This window comes from Sciurus carolinensis, chromosome X (assembly GCF_902686445.1).
Source record: "Sciurus carolinensis chromosome X, mSciCar1.2, whole genome shotgun sequence".
Classification (NCBI taxonomy): Eukaryota; Metazoa; Chordata; class Mammalia; order Rodentia; family Sciuridae; genus Sciurus; species Sciurus carolinensis.
The window spans coordinates 115,066,749-115,089,034 of NC_062232.1; the positions used below are offsets into that span (position 1 = coordinate 115,066,749).

At 36.1% G+C, this 22,286-nt stretch overlaps 1 protein-coding gene across 10 annotated transcripts in view; it reads right to left on the reverse strand.

Annotated features, from left to right (window-relative positions):
• Positions 1–22,286, reverse strand: part of Arhgef6 (Rac/Cdc42 guanine nucleotide exchange factor 6) — a 110,649-nt gene that overhangs the window by 18,225 nt on the left and 70,138 nt on the right. For all 10 annotated transcript variants that reach the window (XM_047535718.1, XM_047535719.1, XM_047535721.1 and 7 more), the window contains 3 exons: positions 5,544–5,682; positions 3,312–3,371; positions 794–940 (listed from right to left, as the gene is read on the reverse strand). In XM_047535718.1, the coding sequence (XP_047391674.1) occupies positions 794–940; positions 3,312–3,371; positions 5,544–5,682 (346 nt within the window). The remainder of the gene's footprint in view (positions 1–793; positions 941–3,311; positions 3,372–5,543; positions 5,683–22,286) is intronic.

Below are 22,286 nucleotides of genomic sequence, written 5' to 3' on the forward strand. Positions count from 1 at the left end.
ATTCATCATCTCCTCTAGCCTATGGGTCACCCCTTTCCATTGACTTTCCCATTTAAACATGTTTCAGAGTTGCATCTTATGTTCTATTCCCTCTGTCACCACCTTGCCTGGAGGCACTTCTCATTTCCCATTGTAGTTGCCCTTTCTGTTTCTAGTTCCATCCTCACCTGATATACATGTTTACCAGATTAAGCGTCAAACAGCCCTTTCATTAGGTTTTTATGCTACTCAGTACTCTTTCATTATTTCCTGTTGCTTGCTGCATCACTCTAAACCACTCTAGCCTGATAGTCACTGTTCTTCAAAACCTGATTCAATTAACCTTTTCTTTCACTATGTCTAAAATGCTTCTTCTGATGTCCGGTGTCTGGTTTTCTTAATGTGCTACAGAAAAAAGCCACATTCTTGTTCTCTCTTGAAATAAAAATGACCTCTACTTTATCCTCCCCTTTTCTTTTTGGCATCTTCCTCCTTCAGTCCTGTCTCCATAAGGTCTTTCTGGTCTCTCCCTTCTCTGAATTTCTACGAACTCTACTGCTGGCTATTTGGTTTGTTTTCTAGTTGCAACCTGCATTTTAATCTATTTTAATGAGTTATTTGAAAGCAAAGCTCACTGCTTGTTCATTCCCTTTATTTCCCATAGCACCTAGCACCTAGCACCTAGCACCTAGCAGAGTGTTGAGCAAAGAATGGTTTCTGATTTAAATGCTCAAGCATTTAAACATGATGAAAGGACAAATAAAGGAAGAAAAATATAAAAGAAGAAACAATATTAAGATTTGAAGCACTTTACCTCACATGTTCCATATTGCACCAATACTTGTGACATAAAAATCACATTTCCCAAGGTTTTAATATCCTCCCCTTCCCACGCTTGAATAGGTTCCGAGAGTATCTGCAACTCCAGTTGTTTTCTCTTTCTCAGATCTTGGCACTGTCCCTACAGAACCAAAACACAGCACAGTGGAATAGGAATTCTTCTGAAATAGATCAGTGAAAGTTATCAGACTTAAAACAAGATCAAAGAAAGATGTGACATTTGCCTCTCACATTCCCACTGAATCCTACTATTCTTCACCTTGAATGCTCTGACCAGACCCATTCCTGACAGACAGAAGATACACTACCCTCAGTCTTTAGCCTTGAGTTCCTAAAAGCTGTATGAGGATAAGCTACTTTTCATTTCAAAAAAGTATCAAGATAGAAGGGTAGAAAGGGTTTATTTGTCCCTCTTTGTAAGAAGTCTAGAAGGACAAGTAGTGGAATGACATAAAACAAAGGCAGGAAAACAACTGGTAGATTTAGATCTGTAGGCTGGTACCCTGCTCTAGCTCCTCACCATCTTGTCTATCTTTGTGTAAAAGAGCTTTAGTTACTACAAAGCAATTTTATTTTTCTAGCATATGTTCATTTTCCATCAAGGAAACATCCTGACGATAACGAAAACCAAAAAAAGCTACAAGAATTATGGAAAGAGGGGCTGGGGAGATATAGCTCAGTTGGTGGAGTGCTTGCTTCGCATGGGTTCAATCCCCAGCACTACACACACAAAAAAGGGTGGGGTAAGGAAAAAGACTTGCAAAAAGAATGTAAATTCATTTTTTATGCCACAGGGAATCAAAATGAGCTCATAATAAAACACATGCTGGGTACAGGGAGCAATAGTAGATTGTGATAAAAAATACTAAATTAATTTTAATTTCTAAAAGGATTGAAAAAAGGAGGACACTGGGGCTGGGGAGATAGCTCAGTTGGTAGAGTGCTTGCCTTGTAAGCACAAGGCCCTGGGTTCGATCCCCAGCACCAAAAAAAAAAAGGACAACTGAATTTCATGATGACAAACTGAAAAAATTCAAACCAAGAAACAATTTACTGTTTGCCAATACTATGTGGAGTGTGAACATTAGATATATATATTTAAATCCCTGCTTCAGAAAGTGCGAGGCCATCTTAGAGTAATTTAACAGCATTCATTCCAAATTGAATACAAAAATAAGCATATGGTTAGTTATGTTACTATTTCCAAATGACTGTAATGTAATAGCTTTTTTGGAAGTGATTTTTCTACACAATCTCTGCTGCCTCATTCAGTTAAATGGAGACTTGAAGAAATAAATTTATTATAAAGATACTTTTCTGCAACTATACCACAAATAAACAGACTACAAACACCAAAGCAGGTTTTATGTGATCAAAAATAACTGCAGTTTTTTTTTCAAAGAGGCATTTTACATTCCATTTACATGGGAGAAATAAGAGACAAATTACAATAAATGCCATGGGTTTCAGTGAGCTGTTCAATTAGGTTGAGTCATGTAAAACTGCCAGTATTTGATTGTTTTTAACCTACAACAGCAATAATTTTAACCTAGTACCTTACTCTGGTCTTCAACTTGCTGTTTAACCATAAATATGCCAATTGCTGATCTTTTTTAAAAATTTTTCATTTTATTTGTTCTAATTAGTTGTACATGAAAGTAGAATGCATTTATACATTTTGATAGATCATACATACAGTGTAATTTCTCATTTTTCTGATTATACATATCACAGGATCACATGGATCATGAAGTCATACATGTAAATGAGGTAATAATGTCTGTTCAGTTACTGATCTTTTAACAGCAATATAAATGAGGTGATGGTGAACATCATATCACAAACTTACAGTAAGGAACAATAACTGAACATGGATCCAAATAACTTAGAATGCAGCAGAAATGTCAAAAATGTAGCTAAACTTAATCCATCACCAAAAATAAGGTTTTCTTTCCTTCTAAAATGGCACCAAGTGGTTTTACATCAGTGGGTTCAAGAACACACATTAACCATGATGTTTGAGATATAAGATTACAGTATCTTTGGTAGCAATCTATATAAAGCAATTGTATTTTAGTAGATAGGTTTTTTCCTTTTATAAAGGATTTCTTTTTCATATGTAAAGAACAAACTCAAGCCCTTTGACATAGTTGATTCCAGTATTGATGCCAATCAGTGAATGACGAGTTACGCAGACATAGGATGAGCAAAAGGGGTAAAGACAAAGACAAAAGGAAACACCCCACCTACACACCAATGCTTAATGTGGCCAAGACTTCAAATGTGATTGTTTTATATATTTAGCCTGGCAACCTTTTATAGGTAAGCATGATTTTTTGAGTACAAAATGAAATGAAACAATCACTGCAATACTGTCATGAAATGTCAGAAAACCTTTCCATAAGGAAGAAAATATTACACACAAATCATTCTTGCAGGAACAAAATACACAAAATGAAGAACAACCATTCTCCACTTACAGCATCACCTACCATAAGCGCTTTAAATGCTATGATTGCTTTCAGAATATCCTGATGATCTGGATGAGTATCCTATACAAAGTAAATATTGAAAACAATATTAGCAGAGAATGGGTCATCAGCAGCCACGGGTTCCAGGTGGGAGGAAGGTGTGGCCCCAAAACCATAGTAAGCAAGAATTTTGGGGAGTAACAGAATCATCCCAACTGTAGTACTGATAACACAAGTCTATACCTGTGGTAAAGTCAAAGAACAGTGAACCAAAAGAAAATTTAATCACCTAATCATTGAAGGTACTGAGATTCCAAATGTTGGTCTATGTTTTAATCTTTAAATTAGCATAGAGTATATTGAACTTTTAAAACAGTAGGTAACACAGCGTATATTTAGTAACAGCACAGGTTATAATATAATATATAAACAGGTATAATTACTGAAACAAGAGTTCCTATTTCCCTGTTTTGCTTTTATACTTTAGATAATAAATATTTAATAATAAATATGGTAATTAAATAATTACCCAAGGGATAGTGTTAGGTCATATAGTATACTTATCCTTGAGGTATATGGGGTTATACCTCACTTGGGGGGTGTATGTTAAGTGTATGTAAACCTAACCTCTGGAACTCAGCTGGAGCAGTAAGAAGATGCAATTTGCTCAACCAGTTTTGGGTGAGAAAATACAAAGCTGAACTTGAATAGCATCGGGGTCTGACCCAAGTCAAGAATAGTACTCCTCATGGAAAGTAAGTTTGTATTCCTTTATAACAAAATTTGTCATCATCCAAATAAGTTGACAACCGAATTTCAGGTTCCATTCTAGTGTTAGCTAGTGATCGTGACCAACAATCAGAAGTATGGATAAAGCATCTCACCACTGGTGAACTAGCAGGAAGGAGGTGTCTTATAGGAAGGTGGGTAATGGAAGGCAGCCAAAGACAATGTGAACAACTTGAAGGCAGGGGTAGAAACAGGCTCCACTACAAGGAAAGCTGAGATAGAGGATCTGGGCAGTAGGAGCATCTTCTTACTGCTTGGGGTTTTATTTTCTCCCCAAATTAAATGTGTATTTGTACTTAGCACTGAGAAGTAACAGAAACTTAGGCCATTGGTTTCTGGATTTTTGTGATAAGCAAGGAGGGGCAAACCTCAAACGGTTCAGCCAACTGGTTTACTTATGGAAAGGCCTCCAGAGGCCAATACCTTCCCGAGCCCTAACGGAAATTTCTTTCTAGCAGGCTTTATTCACCTGCTCCCCACTGCCTCCAGCTTTCAGGCAGGTCAAACGCCCTGAGAATGCGGTTTCGCTCAGAGTACATGATTTCAATCCTGACAAATGCTGACAAGCCTGGCAGCATGCAACCTTTTGTTTTAAAGATAATCAACCCTTTTAAAACCTCAAAACCTTCCCTCAGACACAGGAAGAGCAACTAGGGTAAATGCAGCCTCCCCCAGGGGGCCTTCCTCTCCCACCCACACCTCCACACCCCATGCACAATCGCCAAAGAACAGCTCAAGGAGCTATCCCTGCTGACTGGTTTTTAATCACAACAGGATTTTGGCTCTTGACGAAAAATGATTCAATGATCACTCTTCATCACAAATCTTAATACTTAGAAAAAATTATACAACTGTGCCAAGTAAACTATAAGTTTATAAACCAAAATGTGAGGAGACTTTAATGTAGATGTACTGATGCATGGAGAAATGCATTAATATTGGATCCATTGACTAATCTTAAGGAATACCAGAATCATCCTCTGTAATCCCGAGTCAGAAAGGTGCATGATTGCAATATTGTGGAGATAAATATTCCTGTCTACGATAAATGTGTTCTTTGTATTTTCTGACGTTGGTTTGCTTTATCTCCCACAATACATTTGGTTAATACACCAGAACAACAGAGATTTCTAGATCTGATTTTGACTGAATCACCATCTACAGATGAGAAGGCAAAACAAAACCTAAGTAAATATAGATTTGAAGCAAGAAACAGAACCAAGACTTGGGAAGAGGGGAGAGGAAGAATTATCATGAACATATGGTACAACAGAAAAGGGATCTTACTTTGTTGCATAAAGAAGTGAACTAGAAGCCTGGGAAGAGCAAAGATTGGATTGAGTAAATTTTGAAACAGACATTTTCTGTATCCTCATCAAGGCTAGTCTGGAGGGCAAACTGGCTGCTTCCCTGAGCAGAGGGTCATGCAGGTACAGGCGCTTAGAAAATCTTGCCTTGCCTTACCTCCATGTGCCGCTCCAGCTCTTGTAAGAGAGTAACATACTTTTCCAGTCGCATGAATGGCTTACTGAGGCTTGTGGTTAAAATGAGGATACCTGGGCTGGATGCACCTTGATTTTCCATAAATTGTTCCAGATCATCACTATCAAAAAATGAACATAGCTTTGTTACTGCTGAATATCCCAAGAGTTATCACTCTAACATTATTTTACTGTATTTCCCACAATATAAAACCAGATAAAAATTTATTTCACTGCTCCAAATGTTGTTCCATTTATTTCAATTCAATTCAACCAACATTTATTCAGTTATTCTTTTGCCATTGGCCCTATGCCCAGCAAGGGAACTCATGATGTCATGGTGGGCCAGACAATCGTGATCCTTGATGTACTTAACTCAGTCAACACTTACTGATTGAGCATCTACTACCTGGTATGCTCTGTTCTCTGATGGGAATATAGGAGTGAACGAAGCAAAAATCCCCACCCTTCAGGAGCTTGCACCCAGTGGAATGGGGCATACAGACTATCAGAAGCCCTCAAATTAAGGTTAAAAAATATATATTTTTAGTCACTTTGAACATTCTAGCTATGTGCTGGTCAAGTACCAAGATTAGCAACTCACTAAGTGTTCTAGAATCAAGTCCTGCATTCAGAGAGCAACATGTTGGTAAGAATCCCCACAAAGTCACTTAGCTTAGGATCTGAATCCAGTGTTGCAGAATGCCTGAACACTTCCAGAGGGCAGCAACATGGTGAAAAGTGTAATAATAGCTTGTGAACTACATCCTGTAAATGTTTCTCTCAGCCCATGCTTCCAAATTATCTCCTTTCCACTCATAGGGGTGTTGAGTCCTGGGGCCACAAGACCATTTTAATATATATTTAAGCAAAATATAATTAGAGAAAGAAACCTTCTGACAACATATTTTGTTCTAATTGACAACATATTCTAAAATTTTTGCTTTCTCCCTTGACTCCCTGACCTCCTTGGTTGCCCATGCATATCCAGTCAGTCCCAGGTATCTTTGGATCTGTTTATTCCTCTCCATTTCCACTGCTACAGCCTAAACCCAGGTCTTTACTGCATCCAAATCTGGCTTGCTTCAATAGATCAACACATCTCCTAGCTTCCAGACTCTCACCTGCAAATCATCCTGCAGACCACCACTGAAGTCCCACTACTTTTCTACTCAAAAACCTCTGAGCTGGGCGTGGTGGTGCACACCTGTAATCCCAGCAGCTTGGGAGTCTGAGGAAGAAGGTTTGTGAGTTCAAAGTTAGCCTCAGTAGTAACTTACTGAGTCACTAAGCAACTCAGAGAGACCCTATCTCTAAGTAAAATACAAAAAAGGGCTCAGGATGTGGTTCAATGGTTAAGTGGCCCCTGGGTTCAATCCCTGACACCAAAATAGATAAATAAATAAATAATAAAAAAAAAACTCTGAGTGCTTACAAGGTCAAGTATTAACTTTTTAGACTTAAAGTTCGCAAAAAACTTTCTCACTACTCCCCAAAAGGAACCGCCTACTGAGAAGTGACCTACTTACTCTTCCTAGAGCATATCTTGTGGTGGTTCTAACTGTGGTATGTTGCCACAGGTTGCAAAATGTGTTTAAAGAAACTTGCTATTGGTAATCAAGTATACGGGATCACAGGGGATCCCTTCCTCCTTTGGCATCTGTGAGTAACTGAGACATCATGAGCCTGGAGTCATGCATTAGCACACATATGTCAGAGAGAAGAAAGGGGGGCTGTGGTTGTAGCTCAGTGACAGAGCACATGTGAAACACTGGGTTCAATCCTCAGCACCACATAAAAATAAATAAAGATATAAAAATGTTTTTTAAATGAATTGATATAGTTTGATCCCCAGCACCATAAAAAATTAATGTAAAACGAGAGAGAAGAAAGGCAGGAATGACTGTCTTAGTGAAAGCTAGATCACATCTGGGTGGTCACATCAAACCATTGCTTCTAAGCATTTTATTGGTTTTCACAGTCTTGTTCTAGAAGAGCTGAGAAGTAGGAAGTGCCCTAGGCTTAGAGTCAGAAAACAGATTTGGTGACCCTGGGTGAGCTGCCTGAGCCTCAAATGACTCATTTGTAAAACCTACTTCCTAATAAAATCATGTTGATTAAATCAGTGGGGTTGTTAAGGCTACGATTTTATGCTAAGATCTTTGCATGCATTTATTCTTGTTTAATATTCATAATAGCATTTTGGCATAGGTGTTATCTCCATTTTACAGATGAGAAACCTGAGAATCAAGGGTGAGTAATAGCTAGTAAGTGGTTATAATGGGGTTCATAATCAGGTCTGAAGCTAAAACTTCAGGTCATTCCATGATACCACCCTGCCTGACTACAAAATAGGATTGTGTAAACTTTAGTCAATAGATGTATTATTATTATTATCATTATTCCAAGACACCTTGCTAGAATCTGATCTTTAAAAATTACTAGGACCCATGATTTCCAACTTTAGGAAAATGCAATTGATATTTAATTTCTAACCAAGAGCATAAGCCACATAAAGAGGTTTAAAAATTCATCACATGTAAACTATAATTAGGAAAATAACTCAGATTTGGAGAGTGCATTTGAGTAGAAATTCAATTTGGAGAAAATCACTTTCCTAATTTCTTTTCAATTGGGTAAATAAGTCCTATGTTTTCTTTCCATGACTAAATGACTGCTACATCTTCAACATTCTACTCTAATTGATGAAAGTTATAGCAATTAAAATAAAATGCTTATGGGTATTTTATTATTACTTTCAATTCAGCATACTAACTTCTAGGCTTAATAAATATTATTAAGCAATGTATGTTTTGGTACCAAGGATTGAACCCAGGAGTGCTTAACTACTGAGGAACATCCCTAGTCTTTTTTATTTTTTATTTTAAGATAGGTTCTTGTTATGTTGCTTAGGGCTTCGGTAAGTTGATGAGGCTGGCTTTGAACTTGTGATTCTTCTGCCTCAGCCTCCTGAGCCACTGGGATTACAGGTGTATACCACAACAGCCAACTTAAACAATTTTTAAAGTGTTTCAATATAATATGAGTTCACTGCCTTAGATTAAAACAGGAGCTATTGCACAGACAATAAAATGTTGCTACTGAAATGAAAGAACAAAACTGTTTTACATAGCCACTGCCTATTATAAGCAGATACTAAAAAGCACATTGTACTTAGACAAATAAATTTAGTACACAAATTAATATAAACATATACAAATATATATCATTATACCAAAGAACAATCAGTCTTTAAAATGCAATTTATAATTTCAATGTTCTGCTTGAGACAGAAGTGGGTTAAGACTTGTTTTTCAAGTTTAACATGTTCTGTATATGTGATATGATACAATAGAATCAGTTGTCAATGTACAAATGCTGTTTGAAACTCAACATGTATTCATCTCATAGAATACATGGCAGATGGGGTTCTTTTATGTTCCCGGTTGGGTAGGAAGGCTGGAGAAAACTGTTCAACCTTATAATAACACTACAGAGCTTAACCATCTCATATAACAGTGTTTCTGTGAAATCTTTGTGTAGATTTTCAATTTGAAAGATCATGACTCCCCCTAAAAGAAGGTTAAAGATTCCTGCTTCCCATCTCATTCCATTCCCACAAGCCTTTCATGGGAATTTCTGTGGCCTGGAAAGAGTAAGTGAAGCAAGAGGAGCTGGAAGGTCCAATTTCTGGTCAGTGGAAAATCCCAGGGATGCCACTCACACTGGTTTGGGTGGAGCCCCATTTTCCCTTTCTCATTTATATAGGGCCCAAGAGTAGGCTGTCTGCTTCTTTCTTGTCCCTACCACATTTTGTTTGTGATCATTCTCCTTCTTTTCCCTGGTTCCTCAAAGATAGAAACAAAACAGAATTGAGGCTCAGAATTTTTCCTAGGCTCTTACCTCCCAAGCAATTATACAGCTCTTTGGGGTTTTCTCAAAGTCAACATTGCTGGCAACAATGGTAAACAGAAGGTGAATAAAACTAAGAAGAGGAATAGTACACAGGGTGTTTGTGGTAGTTGCTACAACACAGATGGAAGTGAGATCCAGATCTGTCTTAGTTTCAATGCTTGTCCTCTCCTGGCTCCCTCTTGGAATCCTCTCCCTCATGGAGGCTACACCACTACACTGAAGCACAGGATGGTAGGTATTTTTGTAAGGGAGAAGTTATTCCCAGGAAGGGACAGAAGCTACCTAAGCAAGTCAGCAGGGGAGAGACAGGGGAAATCCCCAAAGGCCTCACCCAGGGCATAACAAAAAACTGGGGCAGCCATTCGAATATATGTAAATATGGGGATACACCAAGGTTGGGGTCAATTACATGTCCAAATTTGGGCAACACATTACTGTATTTTTAACATAACATCTGCATGCAATCAAACAATTTTAGGGTTGAATGTCTTCTCATGGTAGACTGTTGTGAGCATTTCTGGTTTGATATTGCCACCTACAGACCAAAAGGAAGAAGGTACCTGAGCATCAAAGCTTCATCAGAGGAGGAAGAGAAATTCACCAATGTCCCTATTTCAGTCAAAATCTTCATCAAAAATAAAATTTTAATAGGAATTTTCTGTGAATTTTATTCAACTATGTTTTGCCTCTAATATGTCTTCATAAATTTATAAGACACTCATGGAAAATACCAGAGATTACATTAGAAGCACATCTAAGGAAAACCCCAAGTATTTAAGTTCAATTTTCATCCCTTACATGTAAATGAATCAAAATATAGGCATTTAGATCTATAAAGACTTCAGTCAGTCTTCCATCATTTCAAAGTGTATAATAAAATTCTCAGATAAACAATATCCAAAATAAAGCAAACAGTATTACAATTCCCAACAGTTGAGAAATCTTCAAATTCATTGGGTAATGAATTTTAAATCATTGAAGTTGAAGGAATCTCTATTAATAAAATTAAATTCTTAACATAGGTATTGTAGACAGTAACATTTAGTACACAGGGTTACAACAAACTTCTCTGAACATGACAAAGAGTCCACCCTTTAAGATAAACCATTTCTTTCTGGTATTTATCCAGAACTGTTGTTCTCATATCAAAGGAAAAAGAACATGTACTCGTAAATAACTAACATGCCAGGGATCTCATTTGATTGGTATGAAGGAATTTGCCCTTACACAAACAGGACATGTATGTCTTCATCAAAAGGAAAAAATGCCTCTGAATGACTTTTTTCCTTACTGTATATATGTAGTAAAGTATGAAAACATTCTTGGAAATGATAAAAACAAGTTAAGGACTATGGTTCCCTGTGGTGAGAGAGGAGGAGCAGAAAATATTAGAGAGTTTACATGGGACTTGAATTGTATCTATAATTTGTTTCTAATGTTGAATGGTGGATATGTACATTACATATCTCTGTTATTTGTGTGCTTAAAATATTTCTCAAAAGTTACTGGTAGCAGCAGGTAGAAAGTGAATGAAGTCATATGGTGCATGGTGCCAACTACCTCATACTATGTGCTATGTATTTTGTATACATTGCTTCATTTAATCCTCACATCAATGCTGCAAGGTTGATGCAAGGATTTATCCTCATTTTATAATTAAGGAAATCAAAGTTTAGAAGTTAAGTGAATTACCTTCAGTAAAACAACTTCTAAGTGGGAGAATTTTGAACTGAGACAATATAAAAGCAATAAAACTTTTAGGCTCAGATTAGGTAGGGGGACATAAAGACTTAAAAAGAAACAGTGAAGAGATTCACTTTAGAATGGTGGCATGAGATGTTCATTAGACCTACTCCCCAGTGAAACAAGCATAACTGCTGAAACCAATGAAAAACAACCATTTAAATCATCTAAAACTTGTTCTAATGGCATATGACAGGTGAAGAAACATACATTAAAGAAAATGTACCAAAATTCATCAACAACAAGGAAAGGGTGGCATTTGAGACATGACCTGCTTTACCCTTCTTCCCAGCTCAGCTTGACAGATGTTCTATCCCAGGCAAATGTAGCCAAGAAAACAGGATCTCTCATTCCTCAGTTCCCAATGAATAGGCATGTTTCACCAAGAGGGGCCTGACCACCAGCACATCTCATCCATTTCAATTCTGGGTAAAAGAGTCTAAATTCATGGAGAGTGTAGCTGAGAGGTAGAATGCTCCTTTCATCTAGCCCCCACACATAAGGTTGAAGCTGTGCCCCAGAACTGGCAGGCTGAAAATACTGAGGCCCAATCACCCTCAACTCTAGCTCACTCAAAGGAGGTTCCATGCCAGAAGATATAAGCTGAGAAGAACAGGAGATACCACCCTGCCAAAGTCCAGAGTAGTAACTCAGTCAAAGAGGGAGTCTATAGGAATAGAGAATTATAAAGGTCTTCCCAAAGGATCTGGTTTTATTTGAAAGGGTGTGAGGAGATTCAAGTCTAAGGACTCTTGCACAAAAAAATGGAGATTTTGGTAATATACAATTAAAATGAGGCTGGTAGCTCCTTTAACTTAAGAGCAACAACCCATACCTGTAGGCCAGCTAGGTCATCAGCAAGAATCAGGGAAAGAAATGGCTAAAAGAATCAGAATAGAGCTGGGGATATAGCTTAGTTGGTAGAGTGTTTGCCTTGCATGCACAAGGTCCTGGGTTCAATTCTCAGAGTTAGAATAAATCTCAAGTTTTGATCACAAAACTACCCCTGCTTGAATTTAATTAGAATAATGATTGAACAATTTATGCCACATTTATGTCAAAAATATTAGAACCAATTACCTAGAAATCAGTGGAGTTTAACTTCTGTGTTTGATACTAAATTGGTTTTAACAGAGACATTAGGGGCAGAGGTAATCAGAGTCCTTCTCATACTCCTATCCTTCCAGGAGACAGTATGCCTCAGAGGAGTGACACCAGAGGCTGTACACTGTGGGGAAACGGACTTCACTAAAATAGTTCAATCCGGTTACTAAACAAACAAATAAGCAAACAACAACCAAAGCCCCAAAGAAGGGATAGTGAAGTCAGTATTTGGAGCTGTAAAACCTAAAATTACCTAAAATGTCTAGTTTTCAACCCAAAAAACATGGTATGCAAAGAAACAGGAATGTGTGATCCATATACTTGGGGGGAAATAAGAGCAACTAAATGTCAGATTTCGCAGTGACTTCAAGTATCCATTATAAATATGTTTAAAGAACTAAAGAAAACCACATTTAAAGATATATGAGGGCAATATCTCATCAAAAGAATATAAGTAAAGAGAAATTATAAGTAAAGAGAAACAAAACCAAATGGAAATTTGGGAGTTAAAATGTACAATAACTGAAATTCAAAATTTCATTAGAAGGACTCAACAGGAGATCTGTGTATTGGCAGAAGAAAGTCAATGAACTAAAATAAATAAATACTTAAAAAATTAAAAAAGAAAGTCAATGAACTCAATGATAGATTGATAAAGACTATACAATATGAAAAACAGAGAGAATAAAGAAAAATGGACAAAGTCTCAGAGAACTATAAGACATCTATTTTTTGGAGAGGGGTAGTTATCACAGACTGAGTCCCAGGGTACTTTACCACTGAGCTACATCCCTGGTCCTTTTATTTTTATTTTATTTAACTTTGAGACAGGGTCTCACTGAGTTGCTGAGGGTCTTGCTAAGTTTTCCAGGCCTCAAACTTGGAGCCTTCCTGCCTCAGCCTCCTGAGTCCCTGGGATTATAGGTGTTATGCTGCTCCACTCAGCTGAAATATGGCACGTCTTTAAGCACAACATGTGTGATGGGAGTAACAAAAGGAGAGGAGAAAGAAACTGGAGCCAAAAAAATTTCAAAGAAACAAAGAAATAAAGACAGAAAACTTCTCAAATTTGAGGAAAATATTGATCTACACATCTAAGAAGCTCAACAAATTCCAAACGGGATAAAAACAAAGAGATCCAAGCTCAACAAATTCCCAGTGGGATAAAAACAAAGAGATCCACACTCAGACAAATCATAGTAAACCTGCTTAAAGACAAAGATGAAGAGAAAAAAATCTCAAAAGCAACAAGAGATAAACTCATCAAGGTCTAGGGAACCGGGATAACATTAACACTTGATTTCTTATCAATATCATGGAGGCCAGAGGGCAGTGGGCTGACATACTCTATTACTGAAAGAAACAACCAAGAATTCCATATCCAGTCAAACTATTTTACAAAACTGAAGGTGGAATGAAAGCCTTCTCAGACAAACAAAAACCGAGGTAATCCTTTGCCAGAAAATGCACGTTATAAGAAACATTAAAATTATTTAGACTAAAAACAAGAAATCAAAATGTAAATTTAAATCCACATATCAAAACAAAGTACCAGTAAATGGAATTATACAATTGTGAAAGATAGTATACATACTCATTCATCTTCTCTTAACTTATATAAAAGCAATTATATTACAAAATTAAATTATATCCCTTCCTACTGTTTTACAAGAAAAGCTAAAGGAAGTTCTCAAACTGAAAAAGACACTAATGAATAAAAAGAAAGCATTTGGAAAATATAAAACTCACTGGTAAAGAGTAACTGTGTAGACAAATTCAGAATTCTCTAATATTGTTACCATGGTGCATAACCCATTCATATCTTTATGAAAGTATAGAATAAGATACTCCATGCAAATGGAAGAAAGCAGAAGTAGCCATGCTTACAGCAGTTAAAATAGTTTCCAAATCAAAAATCTTTAGTATGAAGACCAAAACTCAAAACAATTAAAAATAATACATTAATATGTTAAGAGATAGGCAACACAGAAAGATGCAAAATGAGACATCTAAAATTCAAAATGTGGGAAGGAATGGGATACAAGTGTGGAGTTTAAATTAGCATATTTTCTCTGTTTCTTTTTTGTTGATGTTTCTGTTCTTATCTTTATGATCACGCTAGGTTATTATCATTTTAAAATATCTTGTTATCATCAAAAGATGTTTTTGTAACTTTCATGGTGACCACAAAGCAAAAATCTAAAAAAGACAAACAAAAATAACAATCAAGTAGTCAAACCACACTACTAGAATAAATCATATAAACACAAAAAGTATAAGAAGAGCAACTACAATAAAACTGGAGAACAAGTTACAAATGACTGTATTAAGACCTTACCTATTGACAATTACCATAAATGTAAATAGATCAAATTCTCCAATTAAAAGACATAAAGAAACTGAATGGATAAAAAAATGAGACCCAATTCTGTGTCACTTACGAGAAACTTACTTCACTGGTAAAGACACATAAACTCAAAATGAAAGTATAGAATAAGATACTCCATGCAAATGGAAGAAAGCAGAAGTAGCTATGCTTACAGCAGTTAAAACAGTTTTCAAATCAAAAGCAATAGGCAAGGAAAGTCATTATATAATGATAAAAGAATAATTCAGCAAGAAGAAATAATAATTATTCTAAATATTTATGCCCCCAGTATCATAGCACTCAAATATATGAAGCAAATATTAATAGAGCTAAAGGGACAGATATAATTAGAGTATGGGACTTTAACCACTCACTTTCAGCAGAAAGTGAACAAGAAAAGAGTCAAATATCAGTCTAGACCAAATAGACCTAGCATACATCTACAGAACATCCCATCCAACAGTTGTAGAATACACACATTCTTCTCATTAGCACGTGGAACATTCCCCAGGATAGATATGATAGGCCACAAAACAAGTTTCAACAAATTTGAAAAGACTGGCATCATACTAAATATGTAATAAAAATAAAAATCAATAACAAAAAAAACTTGGAACTAATACAAATACATGGAAATTAAGCAACTTATTGGAACAAACAATGGGTTGAGGAAAATTCAAGAAGGAAATTTAAAAAGTTTCTTGAAACAAATGAAAACGGTGACATAACATAATAAAACCTATTAGACACAGCAAAGATAATACCTAGAGGGAAGTTTATGGCAATCAATGCCTATAACAAAAAAGCAGAATGATCTCAAATAAAGAACCTATCACTGCATCTCAAAGAACTAGAAAAACAAGAAGAAACCAATAGTAAGTAATAAGATTGAATTTTCAAAAAGTCTCCCATCCAAGAAAAGCCTAGGACCAGACAACTGCATTGCTGAGTTCTACCAAATATTTAAGAAAGAACAAATACCAATTCTTAAATTATTCCAAAAAGCTGAGGAGGAGGGAGTCCTTCCAAACTCATTCTACAAGGCCAGCATTACCCTGGTACCAAAATTAGAGAAGGACCCAAGAAAAAAATAAAACTACAGAGAAATATCCATGACGAACACAGAAGCAAAAATCCTCAACAAAATACTAGCAAACCAAATCCAACAGCACATAAAAGGGTTATTCATCATGATCAAGTGGGATCTGTCAAAGGAGTACAAGGATGGTTCAACATATGCAAATCATAAGCATGATAAACCACATCAACATGACAAAAGGCAAAAACCATATGATCATCTCACTAGATTCAGAACATCTTTTCACGAAAAAACATCGAAAAATTAGGCATATAATAAACATAGGTTGATATAGTAAAGCCCTTATATAATAAGCTGACAGCTAACATTATACTAGGTGGGGAAGAGCTGAAAGCATTCAAGATCTGAAACAAAACAAGAATGCCTACTATCATCATTTTTTTCAACCTGGTACTGCAAGTCCTAGCCAAAGAAATCAGGCAACAGAAAGAAATAAAGGGCAATCAAACCAGAGAAAAGAAAGTCAAACTGTCATTGCTTACAGATGACATTATACTATATAGAAAACCCTGGACTTCACCAAAGAATTATTAGAATTAATAAACAAATTTTAGCAAAGTTTCAGGATAGAAAATCAACATACAAAAAATAACACTGCTACACACAAAGAGTAAATTATCTGAAATAAAAATCAAGAACACTTATATTATAATAATATATTATAATAGTTACAAAAAATAAAATATCTAGGAATAAATTTAAACAAATAAGCTACAGGTCTCTACAATGAATATGCTTTTTATATTGCTGAAACAAATTGAGGAAACAAAAATGGAATGATATCCCATGTATATGGATTAGAAAAGTTAATATTATTAAAACTGCCCATACTATACAAAGGAATATGCAGATTCAAAGCAATTCTCATTAAAATTCCAATGACATTCTTCGCAGAACTAAAAAAACACCTAAAATCTATATGAAATCACAAAAAGCCCCAAATAGCCAAAGCAATCCTAAATAGAAAGATGAAAGCCAGAAGCATTATACTACCTGACTCAAAATATATTGCAAGGGCATAGTCATCAATATAACCTGTTATGAGCATAAAAAAACAGACATATAGACTAATGGAACAGATTAGAGAATCTAGAAGCAAACCTCATGCATCTACAGCCGATTGATTTTTAGGAAGGTGCTGAGAACATATATTAGAGCTTTATTTAATAGTCTTTTCAATAAATGATGCTGGAAATATTGCATATACACAATGGAAGAGAATGAAACCAGACCCCCTATCTCTCACCAGTTACAAAAACCAACTTAACACTACTTACAGACTTAAATGTAAGACCTGAAGCTATGAGTACTAGAAAAAACACATATGGGAAATGCTTCAGGACTTTGGACTGAGCAACAATTTGGGGTATAAGGCCCTGAAAAGATGCATACACACACACACACACACACACACAGAATAAAATCAAAAGCAGATAAATGATATTGCAACAACAAAAAAGCTTCTGCACAGCAAAGGAAACAATCATCCAAATAAAGAGACAAACTACAGAACAGGAGAAAATATTTGTGAACTATACATCTGGCAGGGGGTTAAAAGCCAGAATTATAAGAAACTCAAAAACTCAATAGCAAAAGAAAAATATTACCTGATCTAAAATTGTGCAAGACACCAAAATAGACATGTCTAAAAAGAAGATATACAAATGGCCAATAAGTAAAAAAAAAAATGCTTAATATCACTAATCATCAGGAAATGTAAATCAAAATGATAATGAAGTCCAGGCACAGTGGCACACACCTGTAATCCCAGCAGCTCAAGAGGCTGGAGGTAGGAGGACACAAGTTCAAAGCCAGCCTCAGCAACTTAGTGAAGCCCTAAACAACTTAGGAAGACTCTGTCTCAGAATCAAATATTTAAAAAAGGCTGCAGATGTGGCTCAGTTGTTAAGCGCCCCTGAGTTCAATCCCTGGTACCAAAAAAAAAAAAAAAGACAATGAGTTATCACTTTACTCCAGTAAGAATGGTTCTTATCAAAATGACAATAAATAAAAATTATTGTCAAGGATATATAGAAAAGGGAACCCTTATACTCTGTTAGTGGAAAAACAAATTAGTACAGTCATTACTGAAAACAGTATGGAGGTTCCTCAAAAAATTAAAAATATAATTAAGATATGATCCTACAAATCCACTACTGGCTATTTATCCAAATGATATCAAATCACTATGTCAAAGAAACATCTGTCATAGTTATTGCAGCATTGTTCATTAATTGCCAAGAGATAGAAACTATATAAGGGTCTATCAACCAATGGATGGTTTAAAAAAATGTGGTATGGTACATAATGGAATACTATTTAGCCATAAAATGGAACAAAAGCATGTCATTTGCATCAACATGGATGGACCTTGAGTTAATTATGGTAATTGAAAGAAGTTAGGAACAGAAAGACAAGTACCACATGATCTCACTCATATGTGGAATCAAAACAGTCGAACTCATAGAAGTTAAGAGTAGAATGGTGATTATTTGAGGCTGGAGAGAGTACAGGGAAGGGAAGGACAGAAAAATGTTGATCAATGGGTTCCAAGTTACAGAGAGATAGGAGCAAGAAGTTCTTGTGTACTATTGCATGGTAGGTGACTACAGATAACAACAACAACAATAATAACACATTTTTAAAATCTAGAGGATTTTGATGGTTTTCATCATAAAGAAATGATAACTGGGGGCTGGGGAAATAGCTCAGTCAGCAGAGTGCTTGCCTTGTAAGCACAAGGTCCTGGGTTTGATCCCCAGCACCAAAAAAAAAAAAAAAAAAAAAAAAAAAGAAATGATAACTGTAGCCAGGCATGGTGTTGTACACTTGTAATCTCAGTGACTCGGGAGGCTGAGGCATAAAGATTGCAAGTTCAAGGCCAGCCTCAGCAATTTAGTGAGGCCCTAAGCAACTTAGTGAGATCCTGTCTGAAATTAAAAATAGTTGGGTTATAAAGCACCCCTGGGTTCAATCCCCAGTACCAAAAGGGAGAGAGAGAGAGAGAGAGAGAGAGAGAGAGAGAGAGATGATAACTGTTTGACAGATAAATATGTAAATATGTATAACTTCACTTAAACATTAAATAAATACATTTATTAAAACATCATATGATACCCACTAATATGTATGAAAAGATAAAAATAAAACGATATGATAAAAATAGGTAAAGGCTCTGAATAGACATTTTGCAAATGAATATGTACAAATTCCTAATAAGCACATGAAAAACTCTCAATTAGTCATTAGAAAATGCAAATCAGTACCACAATGAGAAACTTCTTCATACTCTCTAAGAAAGTAATAATCAGAAAGCCTGACGATAGCACATGTCAGGGAGGACATGGAGAAATGTATATGTCCACGGAATGCTCATATACTGCTGGTGGGGAACCAAACTGATGCAGCCCCTTTAGAAAACAGTCTGACAGTCAATACACATGTTTCTACACTATAATTGAATGAATTTATGCAAACATTTTATATATGAAAACTATAGTGTTTTAAATATGAGAACCTTATTGTTTAAAATGTTAAAAAGAAAGTCGTTATGAACTGATTATACATATGATGCCCATGTAATCGCTGCTTTAGAAACATGTTCAAGTATACCATTTCATGTGTAAAATGAAGCAGATGAAAACAAAAAAAAGAAAGAAAAAGAAAACAGTATGAGAGTTTCTCTGAAGATAAAACATAGAGTTACTACATGTGATCCACCAATTTAACTCCAAGGTATTTACCCAAGAGAAATGAAAGCATGTCCACACAAACGCTTATACATGAAGGTTCAAAGTTGCACTATTCACAATCCAGCACTATTCACTAGCAAATAGAAGAACAATATGGTATCCTTACATTGGAGTAGTATTTAGTGATTTAAAACTGATGTACTGATTCATGCTACAATGTGAATGAACCTTGGAAACATGCTAAGTGAAAGAAGATAGATGCAAAAGGCCATACTTTATATGATTCCACATAAAGGTTCAGCACAAGGAAATCCATAATGACATAAAGTATTTTAATGTGGCTACCTCCAGCCAGTAGGGTTGGGGAAAATGGGAAGGAACTGTTAGTGGGTATAGGTTTGCTTGGGAAGTGAACAAAACAAGAATACCCACTATCATCATTTGATACTTTCTTTTCTTTCTTTCTTTCTTTTTGGGCTGGGGAGATAGCTCAGCTAGTAGAGTGCTTGCCTTGCAAGCACAAGGCCCTGAGTTCAATCCCCAGTACCGCAAAAAAAAAAAAAAAAAAAAAAATCTTTTTTTTTTTTTTCTTTTCTTTTGGTACTCGGGATTTAACTCAGGAGCACTCGACCACTGAGCCACATCCCTAGTCATGTTTTGTATTTTATTTAGAGACAGGCTCTCACTGAGTTGCTTAAGGTCTCTCTAATTTGCCGATGGTGACTTTGAACTTGTGATCCTCTTGCCTCAGCCTCCCATGCTGCTGGGATTACAGGCGTGCATCACCACACCTGGTTTGATATTTTCATAGGTGAAAATGTTCTAAAATTGATTCTGGGGATAGTTACACAACTGAATATTCTAAAAATCAATTCACTGTACACTTTAAATGGGTGAAGTGTAAGATTGGTGAATTATATCTCAATGAACTGGTAGTAGGCACCTGATGCTCATTTTAATTCTCTAAATTTCATCTGAGATTATTGTTTGTGGATAACGTCTTAATAAAAACATTTTTTAGAAGTCTGGCAGACCTGGGTTCTGGTTCAACCGCTTAACAGCTATGAGTTCTTGGGCAGATTGCTTAACCTAAACCCTTCGATGTCTTATGTGTAAAGCAGAGATGGTAATAATAGTAACTCCCTGGTAGGCTTTTGTATCATGTGCCTGGCACATTGCCAGTGCTATTATTAGCTAATGTTAGCTGTAAGCAGTTGAACCACTTGCCTTAAAAAAATCCATGCTCACAGGCCCTCTTGCTTTAAAAATCCAACTTCCATATTTGCTATTTCAAAAAAGTTTATAACATTGATCAGGGGAGAAAACTGACCTTCTGGTAGGACCTACTAGATTCAAACCTAAAAATGTCTTTAAATAACAGCTCTATAATGCAAATAAAGCTCTAAACAAACCAAAGAAAAAAACAAAATTTCTGCCCCTTCTGACGGTTGGTGTTAACTAATACTCTCATCTGATTCTGGGAGTTTAAATCTAAACCAGATTAAGAGAAGCTGATTCATTCCAGTGTCAAGTGTTTTCCAGAATCCATGTCTGCTCTGAATGTAGTCCCAGAGTTAAAGTCAAAGCCCCTGAGTGTGGGTCTTGCTGTTGTCCCACTTGGGTTGCTAGTATATGACTTCAAATGGCAAACCACACCTTTGAGTTTCTCATACAATTTTCTGCTCCAGATAATGTGTCAGTGAATGTGTCAGGGATGGGTACTCAGAGGCTAAGGCAGGGTAGGAGAGACGTGGCATTCACCCTGGTCCCTTGAAAAGACTTTTATTCTTAATGAAGACACTATTTTATTGTTCTTCATGAACCTGAAACAACTTATATTCATATAACTTATCATTGGAGCCCTTTGTTAAAGGTCCTATCACACAACTCACACAAGTGTTGCTCTCCTTCCACATTTCCTTACCAATACCTGTTCCCAAGAAATGATTTCCTCTTCCCATCAGTAACTCCAATAAAATATTCATTGGGCTGTGGAAGGCTAAGTTGATATCACATTACCAAAATCTCCTTTTGGAATACAGCATGTTCACCATGTTTTATTTAATACCTGTATTTCCCTCAAGAGTCAGTGTTCCACAAGGGAAGGGCTCTTCTATTCCTTGTTCACTACTAAATACCCATCAGATAGTATAGGACCTTACACATAGTAGGCGCTCAATAAAGCATATGCTGGATTAATGACCAACACATGTAACAATGAAATAATTCCTAGTGTCCAGAACATGGATATGGGTTTTATCCCAGGGATGCAAGGTTGGTTCAACATCTGGAAATCAATAAATGTCATTCACCATATCAACAGACTTAAAGTTAAGAATCACATGATTATTTAGATAGATGCAGAAAAAGCATTTGATAAAATAGAGCATCCCTTCATGCTCAAAACACTAGAAAAAATAGGGATAGTGGGAACATTCCTAAACATTGGAAAGGCAATCTACGCTAAGCCCATGGCTAATATCATTCTAAATGGTGAAAAACTGAAAGCATTCCCCCTTAAAACTGGAACAAGGCAGGGATGCCCTCTTTCACCACTTCTATTCAATATCGTCCTTGAAACTCTAGCCAGAGCAATTAGACAGACCAAAGAAATTAAAGGGATACGAATAGGAAAAGAAGAACTCAAACTATTTGCTGATGATATGATTGTATACTTAGAGGAACCAGGAAATTCCACCAGAAAGCCTTTAGAACTCATAAGTGAATTCGGTAAAGTAGCAGGTTATGAGATCAATGCTCATAAATCTAATACATTTTTATAGATAAGTGATGAATCTTCAGAAA